The 20,969-nt window shown below is 37.1% G+C and overlaps 1 protein-coding gene across 2 annotated transcripts in view; it reads left to right on the top strand.

Moving 5' to 3' along the window:
* The window catches only part of EFCAB14 (EF-hand calcium binding domain 14), a 38,171-nt gene that overhangs the window by 8,253 nt on the left and 8,949 nt on the right, over window positions 1-20,969 (top strand). The window contains exons 3-8 of one of the 2 annotated variants that reach the window (XM_079106958.1): window positions 197-342; window positions 10,414-10,512; window positions 13,773-13,883; window positions 15,953-16,057; window positions 17,090-17,281; window positions 18,965-19,051. In XM_079106958.1, the coding sequence (XP_078963084.1) occupies window positions 197-342; window positions 10,414-10,512; window positions 13,773-13,883; window positions 15,953-16,057; window positions 17,090-17,281; window positions 18,965-19,051 (740 nt within the window). The remainder of the gene's footprint in view (window positions 1-196; window positions 343-10,413; window positions 10,513-13,772; window positions 13,884-15,952; window positions 16,058-17,089; window positions 17,282-18,964; window positions 19,052-20,969) is intronic. The other variant, XM_079106959.1, reaches the window with a different exon arrangement.

The raw sequence follows: 20,969 nt of genomic DNA, 5'->3' as shown, positions 1-20,969 counted from the left end.
GTGTTAAAGATATGCATTTATGTAAATAAAATAACAGTGTAGTTGGTAGATATGAATTTGATCATTATCATCCCAGAGTTAATTTTTATTAATTCATCATCTTTCCAACTGTGTGGCTATTTTTTTTCATCCTGGGATCATGAGGGAAACCTGGGTCTATTTATGTTTTTTTGGTTTTTGTTTTTTTTCCTTTTAGTGGAATCTAATCAGAAAAGCTCATTCCAAGAAATCCCCAAACTTAATGAAGAACTACTCAACGAACAGAAACAACTTGAGAAGATTGAATCTGGAGAGCTGGGCTTGAGCGATGTCTGGCTCAACATCACAGAAATGAATAAGCAGGTAGCAGTGATTTTATTTCTGTATTAACTCTGAGGGAATAGAAAATTCACTTCAGGTTGTTTGACTTTTTAAATTGAGGTTTTGCATAGTATGATCCCAATACATTAAAATACATATTAGTTATGTATTTACCAAATATTTAAAATGTTAACCCTTTCTGTAAATGAACAGAGTTCCTCCAAGTTAGAGCAGTGTAAAGGGAGTTAGAAATTGTTGAGTTGGCTTTTCCTATGAGGCAGTATAGGTATAAATAAAAAAGGAATGTCATCCAACTCCCAAGAAAAATGGGTAACTTATTTTTAGTAGAGCTTTATTTCATTTAATAGAGTTAATAAACTTAACAGTTGCAGCCTTGGGGTGTAGTGCTATATACTATGCTAAACCAAATCTGGAAATTGTAACTAATGGTAATCATTCTAGACCAACTTAGGAGCAGGTAGTAAAGTTAGCTAAAAACTTTGACCGGGCAAGCAAATCTAGAATATACTTTTCCAGTAAGTTGGCTCAGTAGACCTTACTTCCAAAAGAAGGAATGTGCTAGAGAAAAAGGACTTATTCTAAGGATGTTGACTGTGCGTTTCATATATTTAAGAAGCTATTATTGCCACTGGGTAACTATAGCCCCTCTCTGTAGTTTATTCAGTTTATTTAGGAAAGATGTAGTCATTGAAAAGGAAACTCAAGTAACAAATGAATTAAAACTAAAAATGAGCAGTTTGACCAGAGATCATATCAGGTGAAAGCAGACTACACTGAAACCCTGAGAGATAATTAGCATCTCTCCTGAGGATTCCAGTAGCCAATCATGCAGTTAACTATTCTGAGATAAGAATGAGATTGTTTAGCGTGAATAGGCAAAATGCCTAAAAATAGGTGTGTCATCTTTGTGGAACTAAGAGTATGTTCTTTCCTTTAGAGGGGAGTCACAAAGGTCAGAATGAGCCAAACAGAGGGAATTTGCTGTGGAAGAGAGTACTGTACTAGAAGAAGTACTTGAGATTATTTCTGAAGCTACACCTTTCACGAGTAGTCAGGAGCCAAGTAGTTCAGTACTTAGTACCAAAGATCAATGGCCTGGGCACCACATGGCTTCCAAACTTTTGCCTGGAACCCACAGTAAGGATTGTTTTACATCATTGCTCAGTAAACACGTACATACACATGTGCCGTAGTTTGAGTATGTCCTTCAGTAGTTTGTGCACTGGAAACTTAATCACCATATTCAGTGTTAATTGTATATGGAGTTACGCTTTTGGAGAGGTAATTAGAATTAAATGAGGCCATGAGAATAGAGCCCCTGATGATCATATAATAAGAAGAGGAAGAGAGACCTAAGCTGGCACACCGTTTTTATTTCATCATGTTCATTTGATGTCCTCCATTATGTTACCATGCAGCAAGAAGGCCCTCACCAGACACTAGTTCCATGCTCTTGGGCTTTCCAGCCCTCCAGAACCATGAACCCCTATTCTTTTTAAATTACTCAGTCTCTGGTGTTCAGTTGTAGCAACAGAAAATGGTCTTAAGACACTATATGTAACTGATAAATGTTTCTGAAAACGACACACCCTAAATACATATGATGCCTTACGGTGTGTTATTTCCTATTCAATTCTATTTTTTTAAATTATTTGTGAAATAGTTGATAGGCTATAGCACCTACTATTTACTAGTTGCCATTTATCCTTGGACTCTTAGTAATTAGGGACAAGCAGGTATTCACTCCTTTCATGCAAAAAGAATAGGATAAACTGTGGCCTTGCTTATGTTCACACAGAAAATGAGCAGTTTGGCCAGAGATTACATCAGGTGAAAGTAGACTACACTGAAACCCTGTGAGATAATTAGCATCTCTCCTGAGGCAATCTGTCAATTCCAGTAGCCAGTCATGGAGTTAACTATTCTGAGATGAGAAAGAGATTGTTTAACCTGAAAAAGCAACATGAGCTATTTCTCATCTCCTTATAAATGACATTATAGGAAGAATCAAAGGGGAATTGATTCTTAGTGTGAGAAGACATGGATTTTTCACATCTTTGGAATATATTTTGATTTCCAAATTCTCTTTAACCAGGAATCTGGACACAAAAGAATCACTTTTATTTCTGACCTGGCCATGATTTTTAATGCAAAAAGTACCTGGGAAGACAGGTATATAGAGAAGTTTACTTCAGTCCTGGGGTTTTTATATATGAAACTGGGGAAGATTAAACTTCAGCCTTTTCCATCTTAACTTCAGTATACCTTCAGTGATACTGGGAGTGACTAATGAAGCCAGCCTAACAGCAATTCTTTGCTGGCATGGGCCCAAACAGTGGATGGGTGATGGTGAAGTGGAGCTTCATGTTGTTTCCAAAGGGAGCTCAGCACTCTGACTGTTTTTCTAAAATTAGTGCTATGCATCTCTCTATGATGGTCCATTCAAGTAAGAGGCATTTGCCCTAAACCAAAATAAGTATAAAAATAAAATTAATATTTAACTATGTTTCTATATCTAAAAGTAACTCCGTCCATTAAGATGCTTTTAGTGGCATTTTTTAAAGTAATTCAAAGTGACTTAAACAACAGGAAAATGTATTTTATCACTTAACAAAGCACTGTCCTTACCACAATGTAAGTTGAAGTTAATGCAGTTTTTAAAACAAAAGCCATCAGTTTGAAAAACTTAAAATCTTACTTTCCCTTGAAAAATCTTTAAACTAGCAGTTGAAATGTCCTTTACATTTTTGTTTTATTCATAAAATTCTCTGAATTTACACCCATTCCTTCTTGACCATTATGGGGAATCTCCACTTTCTTTGAAGTTTATTAATTCCACAACTGTTTACTGAGCTGCTTTTATGGAGCTAAGTCTTGGATTCTAGTTTCATTCATTCAGGTTACTCTAACAAAATACCTAGGTAACTATATTATAAACAACATAAACAACAACAACTTATTGTTCACAGTTCTGGAGGCTGGGAAGTTCAAAATTAAGGCACCAGCAGGTTTGATGTCTAGTGAATGTTCATTTCTCTGCTTCATACATGCCGCCTTCTTGTTATGTCCTCACATGTCAGAAAGGGTAAACAAAGTACTTTGGACCTCTTCTGTGAAGACACTAATTCCATTCATGAAGGTGGAGCCCATATTATGTCTCAGAGGCTACACCAATTAATGCCACTACATTAGGGAGTAAGTTTCACCATGTAAGTTTTAGGGCGACACAAAATTCATAGCATAGTAGATTTTAAACCAAAAAGATGTAATTTATTTCCTGAAGGGTCTTACCAAAAAAAGTGAAAGAGATTTTTTTAGAAGGTGTAAACAGTTGTAAACAGCCTAATAAGCAACAAACAGTTTCAAGTGAGTACTGCAAGGGCATATTTAAGTATATAGTCAACTGAGGCTGGGGTTAGGTGAGGTTTCCTAAAGATGTTGAGCTGAGTCCTGAAGGACAAACAGGAATTGGCCAGGTGAATTTTGCAGGAAGAGAAGAGGATACTTAACTAAAAAAATATTAGTACAGCTTATCCTCATAATTTGTAATTCCATATTTGCAAATTTTCATACTCGCTAAAATTTATTTGTAACCCTAAAGTCTGTACTTGTGAGGCTTTTGCAGTCATTCACTGACATGTTCACAGAAGCAAAAATTTGAGTCACTCAGTACACATGTTTACATCTGAGGTTGAACAATGTAACACACTGCCTTCTTATTTCAGGTCTTATACTGTAAACAAGTATCTTTTTTATGGTATATTTGTTGCTACATTTTTCACATTTTTATACTTTTTATCGGTGATTTTACTGTTTCAATGCCCCCAAGGCCTAGTGATAAAATGCTCTGGTGTTCTTAAATGCAAGGAGACTATGGTATGCCATAGGCTTCCTTCAAGCATGACTTGTAGTGCTGCTGTGAGTTCAATGTTAGCGAGTCAACAATATGCATTAAATAGGGTATTTTTAAACAAAAACACACATAAAACAAAATTATGTATTATAGCGATCACATTGATAAAAATGTGACCAAGAGGCCTGGCAGGAATCTAACCCTGTATTTCGCTTATGAGCAGTGGTTTAGCATTCACTTGTTCAGTGTTTGCTGCAACTTTTCTAGTCGATAACTACCATTACTATTGAGAATGAACTTTATGTGCAAAAGAATAGATGAATAGAAACACGGTGTATTTAGGAAATTTTAGTCATTCATTATAGCTTTATTTTGATGGAAAGAGGCCAGAGCTCAAATCCATCAACAAGAATCATTATCAAGAAGAACCTTGAGTGCTCTTATGTAGTACTCCCTATATCTTTAAGCACCTGTTCCAAATAACTTATGTGATGATTGTTCACATGTGTATATAATTGCATAGAAGGTTATACACTGTCCTCTGAGTCTTAAGCATGATGATGAAAATGATGGTGGTGATGGCAGTGGTAGGTTACCAGGATGGCGTGGTAGGTTACCAGGTAATGATAACTGCCATTCATTGAGTGTTCTCTTTGTGCAGACCACTATTAGAGCACTACATCTGTGATCTTCTTTCTTTGTTTCTATAGCCCTATAAAGTAGAAAGTGGTATCTCCATTTTACTGGTAAGAAAACTAAGGATCAAAGAGGTTAAGTAGATTGCAGAAGATCACATAGCTGCATAGCAGTACTAACATCAGAATAAGTGTTGAGAGCCTCTTTTCCATTTCCCATTCTGCCTCCCATCTTTATGTGCATTTCAGGATTCAGTAGGTGCTTGACAGATAAAAGTTGAAAGGATAAGATGCTGGGTACCTCCTGAGGGGGTGGTTCCTGCTCATACTCATTCACCCTGATGATTATTTTAGTAACTTTTTTCTTACTATTTAAAGAACACTTCATTTCAACCCCAAAGCAAAAAAAAAAGGAACACCATTTTTTACTTTATAGTATAAAGTGATCTATTAAGCAGATGATCTACAGGGGCTATTTTTAATTTTGCTAATGAAAAGTCATGTAATATGCATAAAAGTCATGACTCATCTTTTGGCTAATATGTGAATTTTTTTAATGGTTTCTATTTAATTCAACTTTTTAGACTCTTCGGATTGCAAAATGTGACTTAGTGATAAGTTCTTTAATGTTTGAATCAAATCTGACATTCTAGAATGCACCTATTAGAAGCCAGAGCAGTTCCAGAGATAGTAATGGGAAGGTGCCCCCATCTCTCTTTTCCAGATACACACATAGCTTTGCTATAATTTTCCAGAGATTTTGGCATTAGTCCCCCGAAGAGAGGAAAGCTATAACATGGAATCCAACCTTTAATTTACAGGGATATAGCTGAGTCTCAACTACTGACCATGTGTAATCCAGGTCTTTATTTATATATATATATATATATATATATATAGACAGATACAATACCTTTATTTACTTATTTTTATGCTGAGGCTCAAACACAGTCCCTCACACGTGCCAGGCAAGTGCTCTACCATTGAGCCACAACCCCAGCCCCAATCCAGGTCTAATAAGTGAGTAATAAGCCATAAGTTTGTTAGGTAACTGCAGAGCTGATGGTCAGCTCTTCAGAGCATACTCTTTTAGTGATGCAACTGAAACCCTAGGCCTAGAGTGTTTGTGGTATAGAGAGAGGAGAAACAGTACCTCACCTAATTTTACCTGCATTGGCTTCTAGCTACTTCTCTGGTTTTGGGTGAAATGACACCTACCAAATAACCACACTGACATTTTGTAAGACCATTACCATTCCTGATCTTCTGACTAGTTCTGTCATAACCTCAGGATGTTGTGGAATCTGGGAAAATAGTTTTGAGCCTAGATCACTCTACCCAGAGAAGTTTGTTGTTGCTTTAGAAGGCCAGTTGTCAGGGGGAGGAATTGTTCCTTCTGGTGACCAAAAGGTAATCACATAATTGATAAGGGATTTGGAGTAACTATGTTCTTACCTATCAAATTGGTTTTGAGCCAACTGTATACAGACTGTGGGGCACTGAGTAAAACATACTTGGAGAAGGAATCACTTCTTTCTCTTTATGATTGGAAGGCTCAGATGATCTTAGAAGGTCCAGTATAGGGCATGGAAGAAAGGGGCAGCTAAGGAGACCCATCAAATCCCTTCCAAAGTTATGTGGTATCTTTTTCATGTGTGTGTATTTTTCATCTTTTGTCTTTTTAAAAATCTCATAAATAATGTGTTAATATATTCTTATATAAGATTTAAATAATAAAATACATATAGAACTCCTACACAGACTCTCTGCTTCAGTTCCCATGTGTTTATACCCTGATCTATCAAACACATACACACACACACACACACACACACACACACACACACACATATTTGTGTTCCCTGCCCCTATAATTGTCCACTATCAATAATATGAGCTGCATCTTTTCCTATGTATTTAGAAAACCATAACAGCTTTTAATATGAATTTGCTTATGGGTTAGCATGTGTATATGGAATAAATGGGGTCCTGTGATATGTGTTGTTCTACAGCTTGGCTTTGTTCAATGCTTGTATCTACATCCTTAGTGATATATGTTTAGATGGTTCTAGTACTTTGCTGTTACATGTAAGAAAGACCTTAATATCCTTGTGCATATATCTTTGTATACTCAAGCACTAATATTCAGGATAGCTTTCAGGAAAAGAAATTGTCAAATAAAAGATATGACCATTTCAAATTTTGAAGGATATTCCTAGATAACCTTCTAACATAGCTTTTCCAATATATACTCCCATGAACAATGCCTGAGAATGCCTTTTTCTTTATGTCTTTTTCAAATCTTAATATTATTCATATCTTCTTAAAGGCCTGGTGAAAATCTTCTTAATGTAATTGCTACTCTTTAGAGGTTAATAGCTTGCTGAGAATCTATCCTTGTGGGTTGAGATTTCTCGTATTTTTGTTTTTAGAGTTAGGTTGTTGATGAGTGGTCTGAATTATTTTGGAACCCTTATGGAGAATTACTTAAGTGCTCATTAAATAGTATTACTAAGGAACTGTTGCTTATTTGATGTTTTGTTTGTACAAGGTACTATGCTTTAGTTACATATGTGATGCAGTCCTCATAACCTATATTAGTCATCTGTTGCTGGGTTACATGTTATCCCAAAACTTAGTGGCTTAAAACACCAACACTCATTATCTCAGAATTTCTGTAGTCAGGAACTGGAGAGTAGTTTAGCAGAGTGGTTTTGATAGCATCTCTTAAGGTTGCAGCAAAGATGTCATCTGGGACTTCAACATGTGAAGGCCTAACTAGGGTAAGAGGGTGACTGTCCTAGGGATGTTTGCATGTCCTCACAACATGGCAGCTAGCATTCCCAGAATGAGTGATCCAAGCAAGAAGAGAGGAAGCCATAATGTCTTTTATGTATGACCTCGTTTCCAAAGCTGCCAATTCTTCCTTCCATTTTATTCTGTTCACTAAAAGGAAATCATTTTAGTCCAGGACACACTCAAGGGGAAGACTATCAAATAATTTGTAAACATATTTTAGAACCTTCACACATCCCTCTGAGATACAGTTGTTAAGCAGTAGTTGTTGTTATGCATGCTATATTGATGAGAAAAATAAGTTTACTTCCTAGTCTTATGTCCTGCCTCCTGGCCTCTCTCCCTACTCTGCTTGGACTAGCCGCCTTTGTGTTCATCCTAAACACAGAGTGTTTATTCTCAGCCATCCATTTATTCAGTAAATGCTTATCTAATTCTTGTCTTTGTGACAAGCATATTGTGGAAAATATAGCAGATATGGTCCTTGATCACCTGGAGCCTACAGTCTTGCAGAGAAGAGAAACCTTAATCAAATAATCACACAAATAAGTCATCACCTTGAGAAGTACTATGAAGAAAAAGTGCCCCGAGCCTATTCATGCTGTTGTTCCCTACCCATTCCCTAATGCCACTGTAATCCCTCTAAGCTAGAAAGAATGCCCATTTTATTTTTTTGTATATAAAACTTAATTTTTTCATCAGAGTCTGAGTTAGGACAGGCTTCATTAAAGTCTATTCCTTCCCACCTAATATTTCAGAACTTTACCCAATATCACATTTAATGTTTAATCAGTTCTTTAATGTGCCCTCTCTCAGCTTCTTGAGGTAGTTTTCCTTAATTCCTCTCTCTCCCTCACCTGCTCCCAGCAGATCATGTTAGTTACAACTTCTGCCACTACCTCTGCTATCACTGAAGTTCACATCACCATTATCTCTTACCTAGACTGCTCAAATTGCCTTCTTTCTGGTTTCCATATGTCTACAGAATAGCAATAGTCCTTCCTGCAAGTTATCTCCAGTCATAAAATGATTCTGCTTAATACCTCTTCCCATCACAGCTCAAATACAATCCATATCTTTGTTCTGATCCTGCATCTTTGGCCTCACCTCCCCCACCAACCCACCCCCACACACATTATTTGGTCCTGCCGCCTGACATTTTTTCTAGTCGTAAATTGTGTCGAGCTCTTTCCTGTAATGGGACTTTTTCCTGGCAATTCCCTCTACCCTGAAGGGTACTTCATCCAATCTTTATAGAATTAATACCTTTTTATTATTTAGATTTTAGTTTAAATTCCTTCTGCAGAGGCCTTCTCTGACTTTTGATCCAAAGTAACTATCCAGTCACTCTTACCAGGTCTCCTTATTTTAATTTTCTTCTAATGCTGTCTACCATCTGCTGTCTTTCTAATATAAAATTGTTTATCTCCTTGCACTGATACATAAGCACCATAATATCCCCTGCCATCTGTGTTTTTCACTATGGGTATATAGTAGGACTTAATAAATATTTGTTGCATTAAAGTGAGTGAAAAATGGTCAGGTCTCAGAACTTATCTGTCCTAAAGGGAAAGGAAATGAGAACTTGAATACCTGAACTCCCAAGTTCTTCACTGGGAAGAACTTCCCTTATCCAGACCAAGCTGCTGCTCACTGCAGAAGCTCTGTTTAACTTATTTGCATAGTACTAAATACTTTGTGATTCTCTTGTTTTCTGTCACCTTCTGTTGGGATAAAAACTCCATGAGAGCAGAACCCCATGATCTTATTTGCCACTGTCTCCTCTGCCTGAAGTAGGGCACAGAGAAGATGCCAAGCATCTGTTGAAGGAATCATAAGAGAATGTGTTTCTGCTTTGTCTAATATCCCTCGGTGCCTGCCACAGTTCTTGGCCTATAGCAGTGCGCAGAAACACCAGTGGTTACTATACGAGGCCATTCTTGATACCACTGCTGTTGGTAGATCTGCATTCTTATCCTAGAATTTGGATTGGGAAAGCAGTTTGGATCTGAGAATCTTTGAAGAGTTTTTTGAGCTATACTGCAAGCCTTGTTAGAATATTATCTGTAGCCTGAGGTTGAATGTTATAAAGGTTCTCCCAGTCTCCATGCAAGAGAGAAGTTCAGCTATTTAGAATTCTATCCCTAAGTAGCAGAAGGAAAGCCACATTTTATTTTGATTCAATTCCTATTTTAATACATTTATTGAGTCAGTCAATGAGTCAGTAGTATTTATTGAGCCCCTTCAGGGTACGATGTAGTGCTTTGGCTGAGTTATTGAGTTTGAAATATTAATCACATTATTAAACCAAAACCAAATCCCTAAATAGTTGAAAGTGCTGTTCAAATTGTCAAGCTATAGTTCCTATAGACTATATTTTGTAATTATGGGCTTTTACTTTATAAAATATGTTCCCACATGGACTGGAACAAAAGTCAGTTAAATAACTGAGTATGTTATATTTTACCAAAATGAAACCTTGAAGTGGTCCTTGATCATTGGCTTTCTTCTTGTCTAACTATTGAAGAATTGTGTGTAATCACTACATCTTTTGGGTAATTTAAGATTTTAGACCTTACAACTGCCAGACCTAGGATAAAGAATAATAACTTCTCTTTCCCTCTTTGGCACTAGTTTAAACTGGGCAGGGAAAGAAGGGGTATTATTGCTACCTCCTGAATCTCAGTACTTTAAGTTCCTTAATCCTGCAAACTGAAAGGGTACCTTGACTTTATCAGCTACATAGTTTGTGAAGGAAACATATCTACAAGTTCTGTTTTCATTGTTTGTTTTTCCTTTTCCTTCCAGATTTCTCTGTTGATTTCTGCAGTAAACCACCTTAAAGCCAATGTTAAGTCAGCTGCAGACTTAATTAGCCTGCCTACCACTGTAGAGGGACTTCAGAAAGTAAGTGCTTTATATGAATACTGAGATTTACCTACTGCTGGAATTCTAGCTTCTTAAAAGTTTTCTTTGAAAGTCTGGCATTTAAAATCAGCTGCTCAGAGAGGGCAATAACAGAATGTTATCATTGTGTTCTACAGAATTCAGAAAAGTTTCTTTTGATCTGGTTAATTGGACCTTTAATTTGCAACATGTTACTTTAATGATGATTTATAGGGTTCACACATTTTTGACTTGTCTTTCAAAGTCCTAGATTTACTCTGCCGGGACTCATGTTAGCTTCTATGGTCTTGCTTTTCAATACTTGCCTTTTCAATTTTTCATTCACATTGTCTTTATGAAAGCAGACCATTTTTCATGAGTATTGCCCTAAATCTCTGCTATTTTCCATGATTTAAAGAGAGTTGGTTTTTGTTTTTGTTTCTAGAGACACAGACAGATACATTTAGGAAATCAAGTACATATCCAAAGGAGAATGAGGGCCATCTCTAGAGGGAAAGATAGCCAAGAGTTGGGTTTTTTTTTTTTCCCTTAAAAAATGACCTAAGGGAAAGCAAAAAGTAAGAATTTAAGGAACAAGTGTTGCTAAAGATGTGAAGCAAACATTCCTGCTGAGAGTTTAAATTGAAAAAAAATCACTTTGGGAAACAGTCTGACATTTTATAAAGGTAAATGTACACATCCCCTAAACAGTTCACTTGTAAGTATATGCATAGATTCTAGGGGCTATACAAACAAATAGTTCAGAATTTCTCTTTACTTGTCCCTAAGATTCAGGCCTAGAGCAGGAGGCAAGAAACAACCGGATGGATGATACTCAGGAATCCTTAGAACTGGATGGGGGTTGGAAGGGGAAAGAATGTACCTAATTGAACATAAGGAACATATCCCCGCAGCAGGAAATGGAAGAAAGAATTCAGGAGTAAGAGAACCCCAAACAGTGGGTATTAAGTTTAGGATCATTGACTTTTAAAAGTTCATATGTGATAAGTTTGATTCAGTTATATGTCAGTCTTTATAAATTTTTAAGTTGTTTCAATAACAGAAAGAAATTCCTGAACCAAAAATAAAACTTGCTGTTTTATAGCCACAGCATCAGTATGTGCTCAGTCTTTAGTTTGCAACTTGTCTGTTCTGGTGATCTACTTTAAACATTAAAAAAAAAAAAAAAATAGAAAGGACAACTTTGATGAAGCCAGATTCTTGCCATTATTCCCAGGGACCAAGTAGGAAAAAGGTCTCTGTAGGCATTAGTACAGAAGCAATTCTGGCAGTCTTTCATTAAAAAAGGAGACTGACTTATTCTGATATTCATTAATTCAACAAATATTTGTGCAGCTTCCTCCACTGTGTACCAGGCTCTCTGCAGTTGGTGGCAATACTAGTTTCAGAGTTTCATTTTAGAGTTTACATGGTTCTGTCAGCTGCTTTCTTTAAAAAAATCTCTAAACAAGAGCTTACTATCTTCAGGCATCCTGCTGGGCTCATACATCCAGCCAGTGAGGATTTTCTAACAGTAGGTGTCTTTGAATGCCTGTAACAACAGAGCTTACATAGCTTTCCAACTTAGAGACTTCTACTCTTGTCTCTTTGCAAATCCTTATATTGATAATGCTAGACACTGCTTTTTTTTTTTTTTTTTTTTTTTTACAAGTGTCTCAATTTTGAAACATAAGTCATCTCAATTACCTAACTTCAATGGATGGCATGTGATTGCTTTTTATAGTGGTGAAAATGTTGTCTCTTATTTTCTTGGATTCTTGTGTATCAGTATGATAAAATATTACCTTGGTTAAAAATACTAATATGATACTACAAATTGTCAGAATGTTTTTATAAAAGGCCAGAACCCATCAAAGAATAACATTCTTTGACTGTTCCCTTAGGACAGGGCTTTTTAAAAAGATGGCTTCTGAATCATGTCCCTTATACACTTGGGCTCCTTAGACCTAATCAAAGCAAAATAAGTTGCTCCATGTACTCTACCCAATAGTTGCTGAAAGGATTCTACAGAAATGGATTTTTTTCTTTCATCTCTGCAATGCTGGGTTTCTCAGAGCTAAAAATTGTTCCTGCCCATTTTTGCTCAGAAATCATTTGCTCCTGACCCATTGGCAGTCCACAGTGTTATACTTGGCCATCTGCACGCCCACAGCAGGGCTTGATAGAATCAGTTTGTGGATGAATTTTATCTCTGGGTCCCACATTTATAAACCAATATCTTTTTTTAGAAAAGATTTTATTTTTCTCTAGTAAAAGTTCTTTAAACTGAGGAAATTTGTTGATTTATATATACAGGAAATTATACATATTAGAGAATTCATAGTTTGAAGATATTTGAAATAATTAAAAATACTTATCTACATTGAGTTAGTGTTTAATGTAAATTAAAATCACAGTATGCCACTGTACTTCCATTAGAATGACTAAAATTGAAAGAACCGATGATACCAGTTTCAGTGAGGATATGGAGTAATGGGAATTCTCATACACTGCTGGTGGAACTGCAAAATGGCATAACCATTTTAGAAGATGGTTTGGCAGTTTTTTTACAGAAATTAAAGCATAGATCTGCCATATGATCAGCCATCTGCTTCCTAGGCATTGTGATGATGAGAAAGCATATGAGGGGAGATTAAGACAGAAGTTGACATAAAATTTATACACAAAAGTTTATGACAGCTTTATTTGTAATAGTCAAATACTGAAAACAACCTAAATGTCCATCAACAGGTCAGAAGAGAAACTGATATAGCCATACGATAAAATGCAGCATCCTGAGTAGCTACAACATGAATGAATCTCAACGATGCTGAGTGAAAGAAGCTATACTTTAAAAGTGTATACTTGGGCTGGGGTTGTGGCTCAGGGGTAGAGCGCTTGCCTAGCATGTGTGAGGCCCTGGGTTCGATTCTAAGCACCGCATATAAATAAATTAAATAAAGGTCCATCGACAACAAGAAAATAAAAGTGTATACTCACTCACTGGTTCTTCTTATGTAACATTCTAGAAATGCAACTGATATACAGTGACAGAAAGTGTATCAGTGGTTGCCTGGATAGAGGATGGGAGGAATTATAGAAGGGCATGAAGAGACTTCTGGGAGTGATAAATGTTTCTTGATTTGATTGTGGTAAAAGTTTTACTGGTATATTTATGTCAAAATAATCAAAACCATTTTGAATATGTATAACATGTCAGTTATATCTTAATAGAGCTGTTAAAAAGGAAAAAAATGACATTCCTGCATATTTCTGTCCAGAGTGTAGCTTCCATTGGCAATACTTTAAACAGTGTCCATCTAGCTGTGGAGGCAATACAGAAAACTGTGGATGAACACAAGGAAACCATGGAATTGCTGCAAAGTGAAATGGTAAGGAGATCAGCAGATATTACAGAAAGACAACATGCTTCTCACCCTTTTCTCTATAAGTCATGATGCCCACTTTCCACTGATCTGAACAGGCCCTCTCTACATACCCTTCTAAAATATCTAATAAGCAATATGTACTCATTCTGTAAAGTAAGCAGTTAAGGAAAATAGAATTGAAAGCCGAATCTTTTGCAAACATGGCGCTGGAGGAGACAATGACAAAACATAGTTCCTGAGGATAGAACGGGAAGAGTGGAAAACAGAAAAGAACAAAAGGGATGTGGAGAATTGTCTAGTTTATTGCTATGTAACAAACCACCTCAATTATTATTTCTCATTATTCTGAGCATCAGGAATTTGGGCAGGGCTCTTAAACTCCCAAGCACTGAGAGGCCAAGGGAAGAGGTCATCTAGAGGATGAAAGGCCATCTTGGATGTTCCAACTCCAGCCTGTTATTGATGAAATGCAGCCATATGTGTGATCTCACTCCATACCACATAGAACAGAACCACCCCTCCCACCTCAGCTGAGCATAGTCACAGACTTGTGAGAAGTAATAAATTGTTGTTTGTTGCTACTTTAAGCCACAAAATTTGGGGTGATTTGTTATGCAGCAGTAAATAGCTGAAATGGAAGTAGGACCCTGCAGTGCCCAGGAATTGTTTTCAAATTAGGATATGTCATTCAGAGACCAAAATTAATCACTGAGCAGATAATAGCTCCAAGAAGGATTTATGAAGGGTGAAAAAGGATGGCATGACCCTTGATGTCTTGCTAAACAGATGAGTTACTTGTTTGAAAGCAGGAGTATTAAAAGCACATGCAAGTTCTCTAGCCTGTCTACTAATTTCTAGATCTGCCCCACATGCTCTCTACTAACTTCAGAATTCTGAGTTTAAATTGGGCAGTTTGTACCAAGGAGACCAGAGCTCTATCAGAGAACTCAGCAGGGAGGATTTTTCATTTTCTTTGGAAACAAAAATCCTTGTTATTTAATGGGGCTAACCCAAAGGAAAAAGCATTGATCTAGGTGTCCAGACGATTGACTTCTAGTTGGATCTGCCACTAAAGAACTCTCTGACCCATAATAATAAGAACCCCTCTAACTCAGCAGTTCTTTTATCTTGAGTTTGTTTTCAAGTAATTAATCATTTCCTAAAATACTTTTTCCTAATTGAAAAATTCCTGCTTTCTAGAACCATAGTTTTCCCTCCTTTTCTCTTCAATGTTGCTTTTTTTTTTCCCTCATAAAACCAGAGTTGATTAATGCCTAGGTTGTCAGATTTCAAGGAAAACAATTTACTTTCACCAATTACATTCTGTTGTAAATAAGTCTGCCTCTTTACTTTACTATGGCTGCCAATAGTAATCCTTCTACTGACATACTTTATACTAAGTCATAGTTATAGGTTGTGAATGATTAAGATGTGCAGTTTTTCCCACTAATAGGAAAACATGTATATAAGCATGTATACTTCAGTCTCTGCAGAGAGACTAGGGCATTGGGGAGGTAACAGAAAGGAAGGGGTGACCCTCAAACATAGATCTCGGTATGTGCTACAAGGAAAAAACTAAAAATGTTCATGATCATTGGTTATGCTCCACACCTGAGGTCTGTGGTTATGTGGCTGACTGACTACTCTTATAACATCCAATCCCCTTTAGGCCTGTGAAGTGACCTCACCCTCCCAGGTTTAGACTGAGTTGGTCACAGGAATATTCTGGTGATTATGTAGTTTCTCTGGGTATATGGTGATGAGGGAGCAGAGAAATGGTTTTGTAGGGAGTTCATTCCATTAAGAGATTGACAAGCAGACTAGGAGGATCTCAATTTCTTGGGGCAATGTGGGTGCTATTGCTCCAGCCCATATGTTAGGCTGAACATCCCCAAAAGTCCATAATGCCTTCAGAGCCTAGCCCAAGACTAGTCACACTGTAGGTTCTTAGGGAATGCCTATAGGTTAATCTGTGGGTACACTCTGGGGAAGCTAGACTGTTCAGGACCTTCCCAGATAGTTAAATAGACCTAATAACTGTTGCCTACACTAACCTCCTTTTGTGTTAACAGAAGCAGCAGTTCTCAAAGGGGACCAATGGAAGCAACCAAATTATTCCATCACCTTCAGCTACATCAGAACCTGAAAATAAAACCCACAGTGAGAATTTGAAACAGGTACTTTTGATTTCTGGACCACAACGGGCTGTGGGTGGAGGCCTGAGGAGTTTGGGCCTAGCTCCATGGTGCCTCTGCAGGCACATCTAACTTCTGTTCACTTGCCAGAGAGCTAAGCCAAGAGGGATGCATGTTGAAATCTTGGGATCCAGAATGTGCCCTGTCTCTGTTTTAGCATTCTGCTTTTTCCCCTGCATGTCAATCAGTGGAGTAAATTCCTTTTCACATCTTGAAAGACATAGGATAACCAGATTATCCTGAAACTATGAAAAATAGCAATCTGGGCAAGTCAAAGATGGATGGATAGCAGATTAATCCAGAGTGATGGCTATTTTAAGCTACAGTAAATTCTAAGAATGTTAGGAAGCATATCCTTGAAAATCGGGATTTTCTAAAGTCTGAAGACGAAAGGCAAGAGGGGAGAAAAAGGAATATTGAGTTCGGAATCACATTAAGGAGAATAAAGGAAATCTTCACTAAGAAGAATTTCTGTCCTGAGTTTAATGCCCTTTAAAACCTATAGTCATCATTCCTTTTTAAGTAGCAATCAGTTCTAACGGATGTCAATAAAAATAATTGAATCTTGTACTAAATAATGCACTACTTGTTATGGTTTTGTTACTAGCCAATTCAGTAATTGGTATTGTTCCTAAGGTAGTTTTGTACTGATAAATTAGGTTAATGGAACTTTCAGTTAATAACCCAGCAGGCTTTCCTGCCAGCAGGTGAGGTAAACATTGGGAAATTAATTCCCAAATGCTCTGCTTTCTAGGACCAGAAAGTGAATTATGTAGGTAGTCCTCTTTCCCCTCCCCTCCTGTTGAGCTGAGATCAAACAATTTCAGAGGGAGTTAACTAGGAACAATTTAGAGTGGGAGGGACAAAGCAGAGACAGACAATTGGTGGTCACAACCAGGAAAAGGAGTTTACTTCAGTAACTTGACATAGTAATGGTTATTTGGTGCTGCTCCTCTGCTTTACCTAATATTCATCTTTAGCTGGATTCTGCAACTTGCTTTATTTCCACTCCAGGACATCCTGTACCTTCATAACTCTTTAGAGGAGGTAAACAGTGCCCTAGTGGCATACCAGAAACAGAGTGATCTTAAACTCGAGGGGATGAATGAAACACTCAGTAATCTCACTCAGAGAATCAACCTGATAGAAAGCAATGTGGTTACTCTGAGTGAAGTAGAAAACACAGCAAACCAGACCTCCAGTATGGTAAGCCTTTTCAGATCTTTTGTGACATGTTTGTGTTTTACTGTGTATTATTTGTACCTAGATGGCATTCCATCACCTTTGAGCACAGTCTTCTGGCATATTTGAGAGGCTGCACATTTGTACTATGCTTGGTCCATGTCTCCATTAGTCTTTGCACTTGTTCTGTGATGTGAACTGTGCAGCAGTGCTAGACTAGATATGGAAAGGGAGGTGTGGAGGAGTCAGGTTGTTTGTCAAGCCTCACCACAAGTTATTGGCAGAGATGACAAGTTTATTATGTTCCCAGTGCCCCATCTGGTAGGGAAGTTCTGACACATACTTCCAAAGGAGGTCATGTTGATCTTTTCTAAGTCATTAAAGGCAGGAACAGTGACAGTTACTAAAAATCTTTTGCTTTTTTTTTTTTTTTTTTTTGGTACTGGGGAGTGAATCCAGGGGCACTCAACCACTGAGCCACATCCCTAGTCCTTTTTTGTATTTTATTTAGAGACAGGGTCTCACTGAGTTACTTAGGGCCTCAGCCTCCCTAGCCACTGGGATTACAGAGTACACCACCATGCCCGGCTATCTTTTGCAGTTTCTTTAAGCCTGAATTTGGCTTTCAGATTTATCTTACTTCTCTCTGCATGTTTCAGGGAACCTTTTGCATATAATGTCAGGAAATCCATTTAAACAGATCGGGTCAGACCAGCTTAACTTATGAGGTCACTGAGTACAGTCCCTCATTTTACATATAAGGAAACCAAGTAACCTACTAAATCACTGATGCCCCCGACTCTGCAGTTTTCATGTTCTCAATGAATAGAATGTGGTTTGTTTGAGTTTTTGTTTGTTTTGCTTTAATTACCTTTCTCATACATTATACTGGGATCCCTGTAGATTATTTTCTGAACATCTGTAGGCCCTTCCCAAGATTTTATTCAGCAAAGACATAGACATACATAAAAATATGAAACCAAATACAGGAAATTGTACTGTAAATTCAAGTAACACCAAAGCTGGAAGCAAGCCCACACATAAAGTTAAACCCTGGCAGATGGCAAGGAGTGTTTGAACTGGCTCTACCACCGTGGAGCCTTGGCAAGTTGCCTGGATATGACTTTGAAGGGTGGAAAAGGAAGACCTGGCCTCCACCTCCCCTTCCTGGGGAAGGTGTGTAATTTACTACAAAGGTGTGAAGATTAAAGGAGCCCTATATTTTTAAAGCCCGTTTGAACTCAGCTAATCTAAGTAGGAGCTGAGAACTTTGAATGATTTGATGAATGTTATACCTTGAAGGTTTTCAAGGCTTATTGTGAAAACTTAATACGTTCAGACTTCCTGTATTGTTTCTGCTTTCCCATTTCATTTCTCTACAACAGAAAATTGGTAATAGTATCAGTCTGTCCTACTACTTCTTCCGTTGGCATCTTGCCCAGCCTAGCTTGGGGTAAAAGTTCTATCACCTCTTATACTTTAAAGTTTGTGACTGAAACAACTAGAAGCACCAGTTTCCACTTGGTCTCTCAGTAACCTTCCTCCCTCACTCTTCCCATTCTCCCACTCCTCTGCCATTTCTCTTAAAAGTGTTCTGAAACTCTTTAAGTAAGTTTGACCAATTTTTTAAAAGAGTACTAGATGTCATTCAGGTTATAATGTTTATTTATCTTTATTCTTTTCCTCTTGTTCTTTTTGTCCTCTAAGATAAGTAATAGAGCTGCCATTCTGAAAAGAGAGTCTTTGGATCAAGCTACCAACAGTACTGATACCATAAAAGCCCAAAACATAAAGGTAAATAACAGGAGGCTTATCATGAGGTAAAAATAAATGTGTCAGCATCTCTCTTCTTGTGACTTGCTACTTTCTTCTCAAAAGTAGCACTTTGTTCTCACTGCTAAAACTTCAAGACAAAGAAATTAGTAAATTAGTTAGAACATTATTGAATAAATGAATATTGTATCAGGTGTGTATCTTATACCAAGCTGGGAGGGCCACAGTGAGCAGGATAAACTTGTGACCCTTATTCTAGTAAAACTCAAAGTCCATCAGTCAAAAAATACTTAACACAGAAGTGCACAAATAACTAACCACAAATATAATAAGTGCTATAAAGGAAATATATAGGATATGTTGAGGGAGTTCTAAGAGATCAGGAAGGCTCCCTATGGAAATACTTAAGCCAAGATAGTCATTATCTATACTAATGATGGAGGGCAAAGGTATATAGATCATCTAAAAATGGTGTCTAGCCTCAAAATCATTTCCCATGTTTAGATTACAGTCTTAATACATTCATACATTAGTACACTTAAGTGTAAGCCAGTTCCCTTCACTGTGTACCTTTCCCTTTTTTGTTCTACCCAGACATATTGTCAAGATAAAATAAGCAATCTATGCTATGCTTTGATATCCACTCCTCTGCCAAGAAAATTTGATTGCAGCATTCTCTGATTAGAGTGTTGTTTAATATTATAAGTCCTGGGCTAAGATAAAGGAAAAGCCAGGAAGATTGTTACTAAATTACTAGTGTCATCTGAGATGCACCTTGCATTTGAGAAGTTCAGAGGAAATGAAATTGGAGTAGAACCATAGTGCAGGCAGTTTTCGTTGTAATGCTTTCCATCTTATTTTTTCATCTTTAGTACTTTTATATCATCTAAAGTCATATATTTAACATTTTAATGCATCGTAAGCTGGGCTCTTATTGAATTTTCTGCCTCTGCAAATATTTTTAAACCATACTTAGAGAATAAGAAAATTTAAGAGGCAGATAGAAGTGTTGAGCACAAAAAGGTAACAGTTGCTTACTATTAGAAAGTAGTAGTGGTTTCAGCAATAGTTCACATTTAACAGAAAATACCAGAGCACAACACCAAGCACATACTTTCACCTACATTTCTTGACTTTACTTTTGAACCCCTTGTGTTTTTAATGGTTCCTTTGTCCTACCTCATCTAAGCATCCTAACCAGATACAATTTGTCCTTACCATTCTTCAATCATTTAATACCTTGTTTTCATTACATGGGTTCATATTGGAATTACCTAAATAAACAGGGAAGTAGCAAAAGAAGAGAGAAAAATAAATATATATTGAATAAAAGAAATGTGAGATGAACTAATATTCCAATACACATGAGGGCAAGCCTCTCTTCACAGTAGCATAAGCAGAAACTAGCATTATAGAAGGTAGACTTTTTTCTTTTTATAATTTATTTTTATGTGCCACTCTAAGTCTTCCTTGGAATAAAACAAAGTGTAGGGTGAAAACCTTTTTAAAAGATTTAACAAATAAGACTTTGAATTAGAACTATTATAGCTCCTTCTTTATGTTTCTAACAGTTCTTGCTATTAGTGACCATCTCCATAGGGGAACCAGAGGGAAGTATAGGGGAATACTTCTGGTTTATTTGTGTTCAGCTGTTTTGTTATTGTTTTGTTATTTGGTTTTGGGGGCAGGGGCTTAGGGTGGTTCGGGCATAAAGCTCTGACTCAAGTGGTCTGGTCACAATGTAGTGTGAGATATTTAGGACAGTTATTGAGTTAGTGTGATATAGCTCCAAGAAAACAATATCCTCCTCGTTTAGGAAATGAGTGTCACACAGGTACCTGAGCAAGGGTACATTTTCTTTACTGCTGACCATGCATGCCTTCTCCCATCAGCCAAATGTTCCCAGCAAATCAGATCATATGGAGCATAATGTTGCCTT

The sequence above is a fragment of the Sciurus vulgaris genome, assembly GCF_902686455.1.
Source record: "Sciurus vulgaris genome assembly, chromosome: 1".
Classification (NCBI taxonomy): Eukaryota; Metazoa; Chordata; class Mammalia; order Rodentia; family Sciuridae; genus Sciurus; species Sciurus vulgaris.
This window is presented reverse-complemented; position numbering and strand designations above follow the sequence as displayed.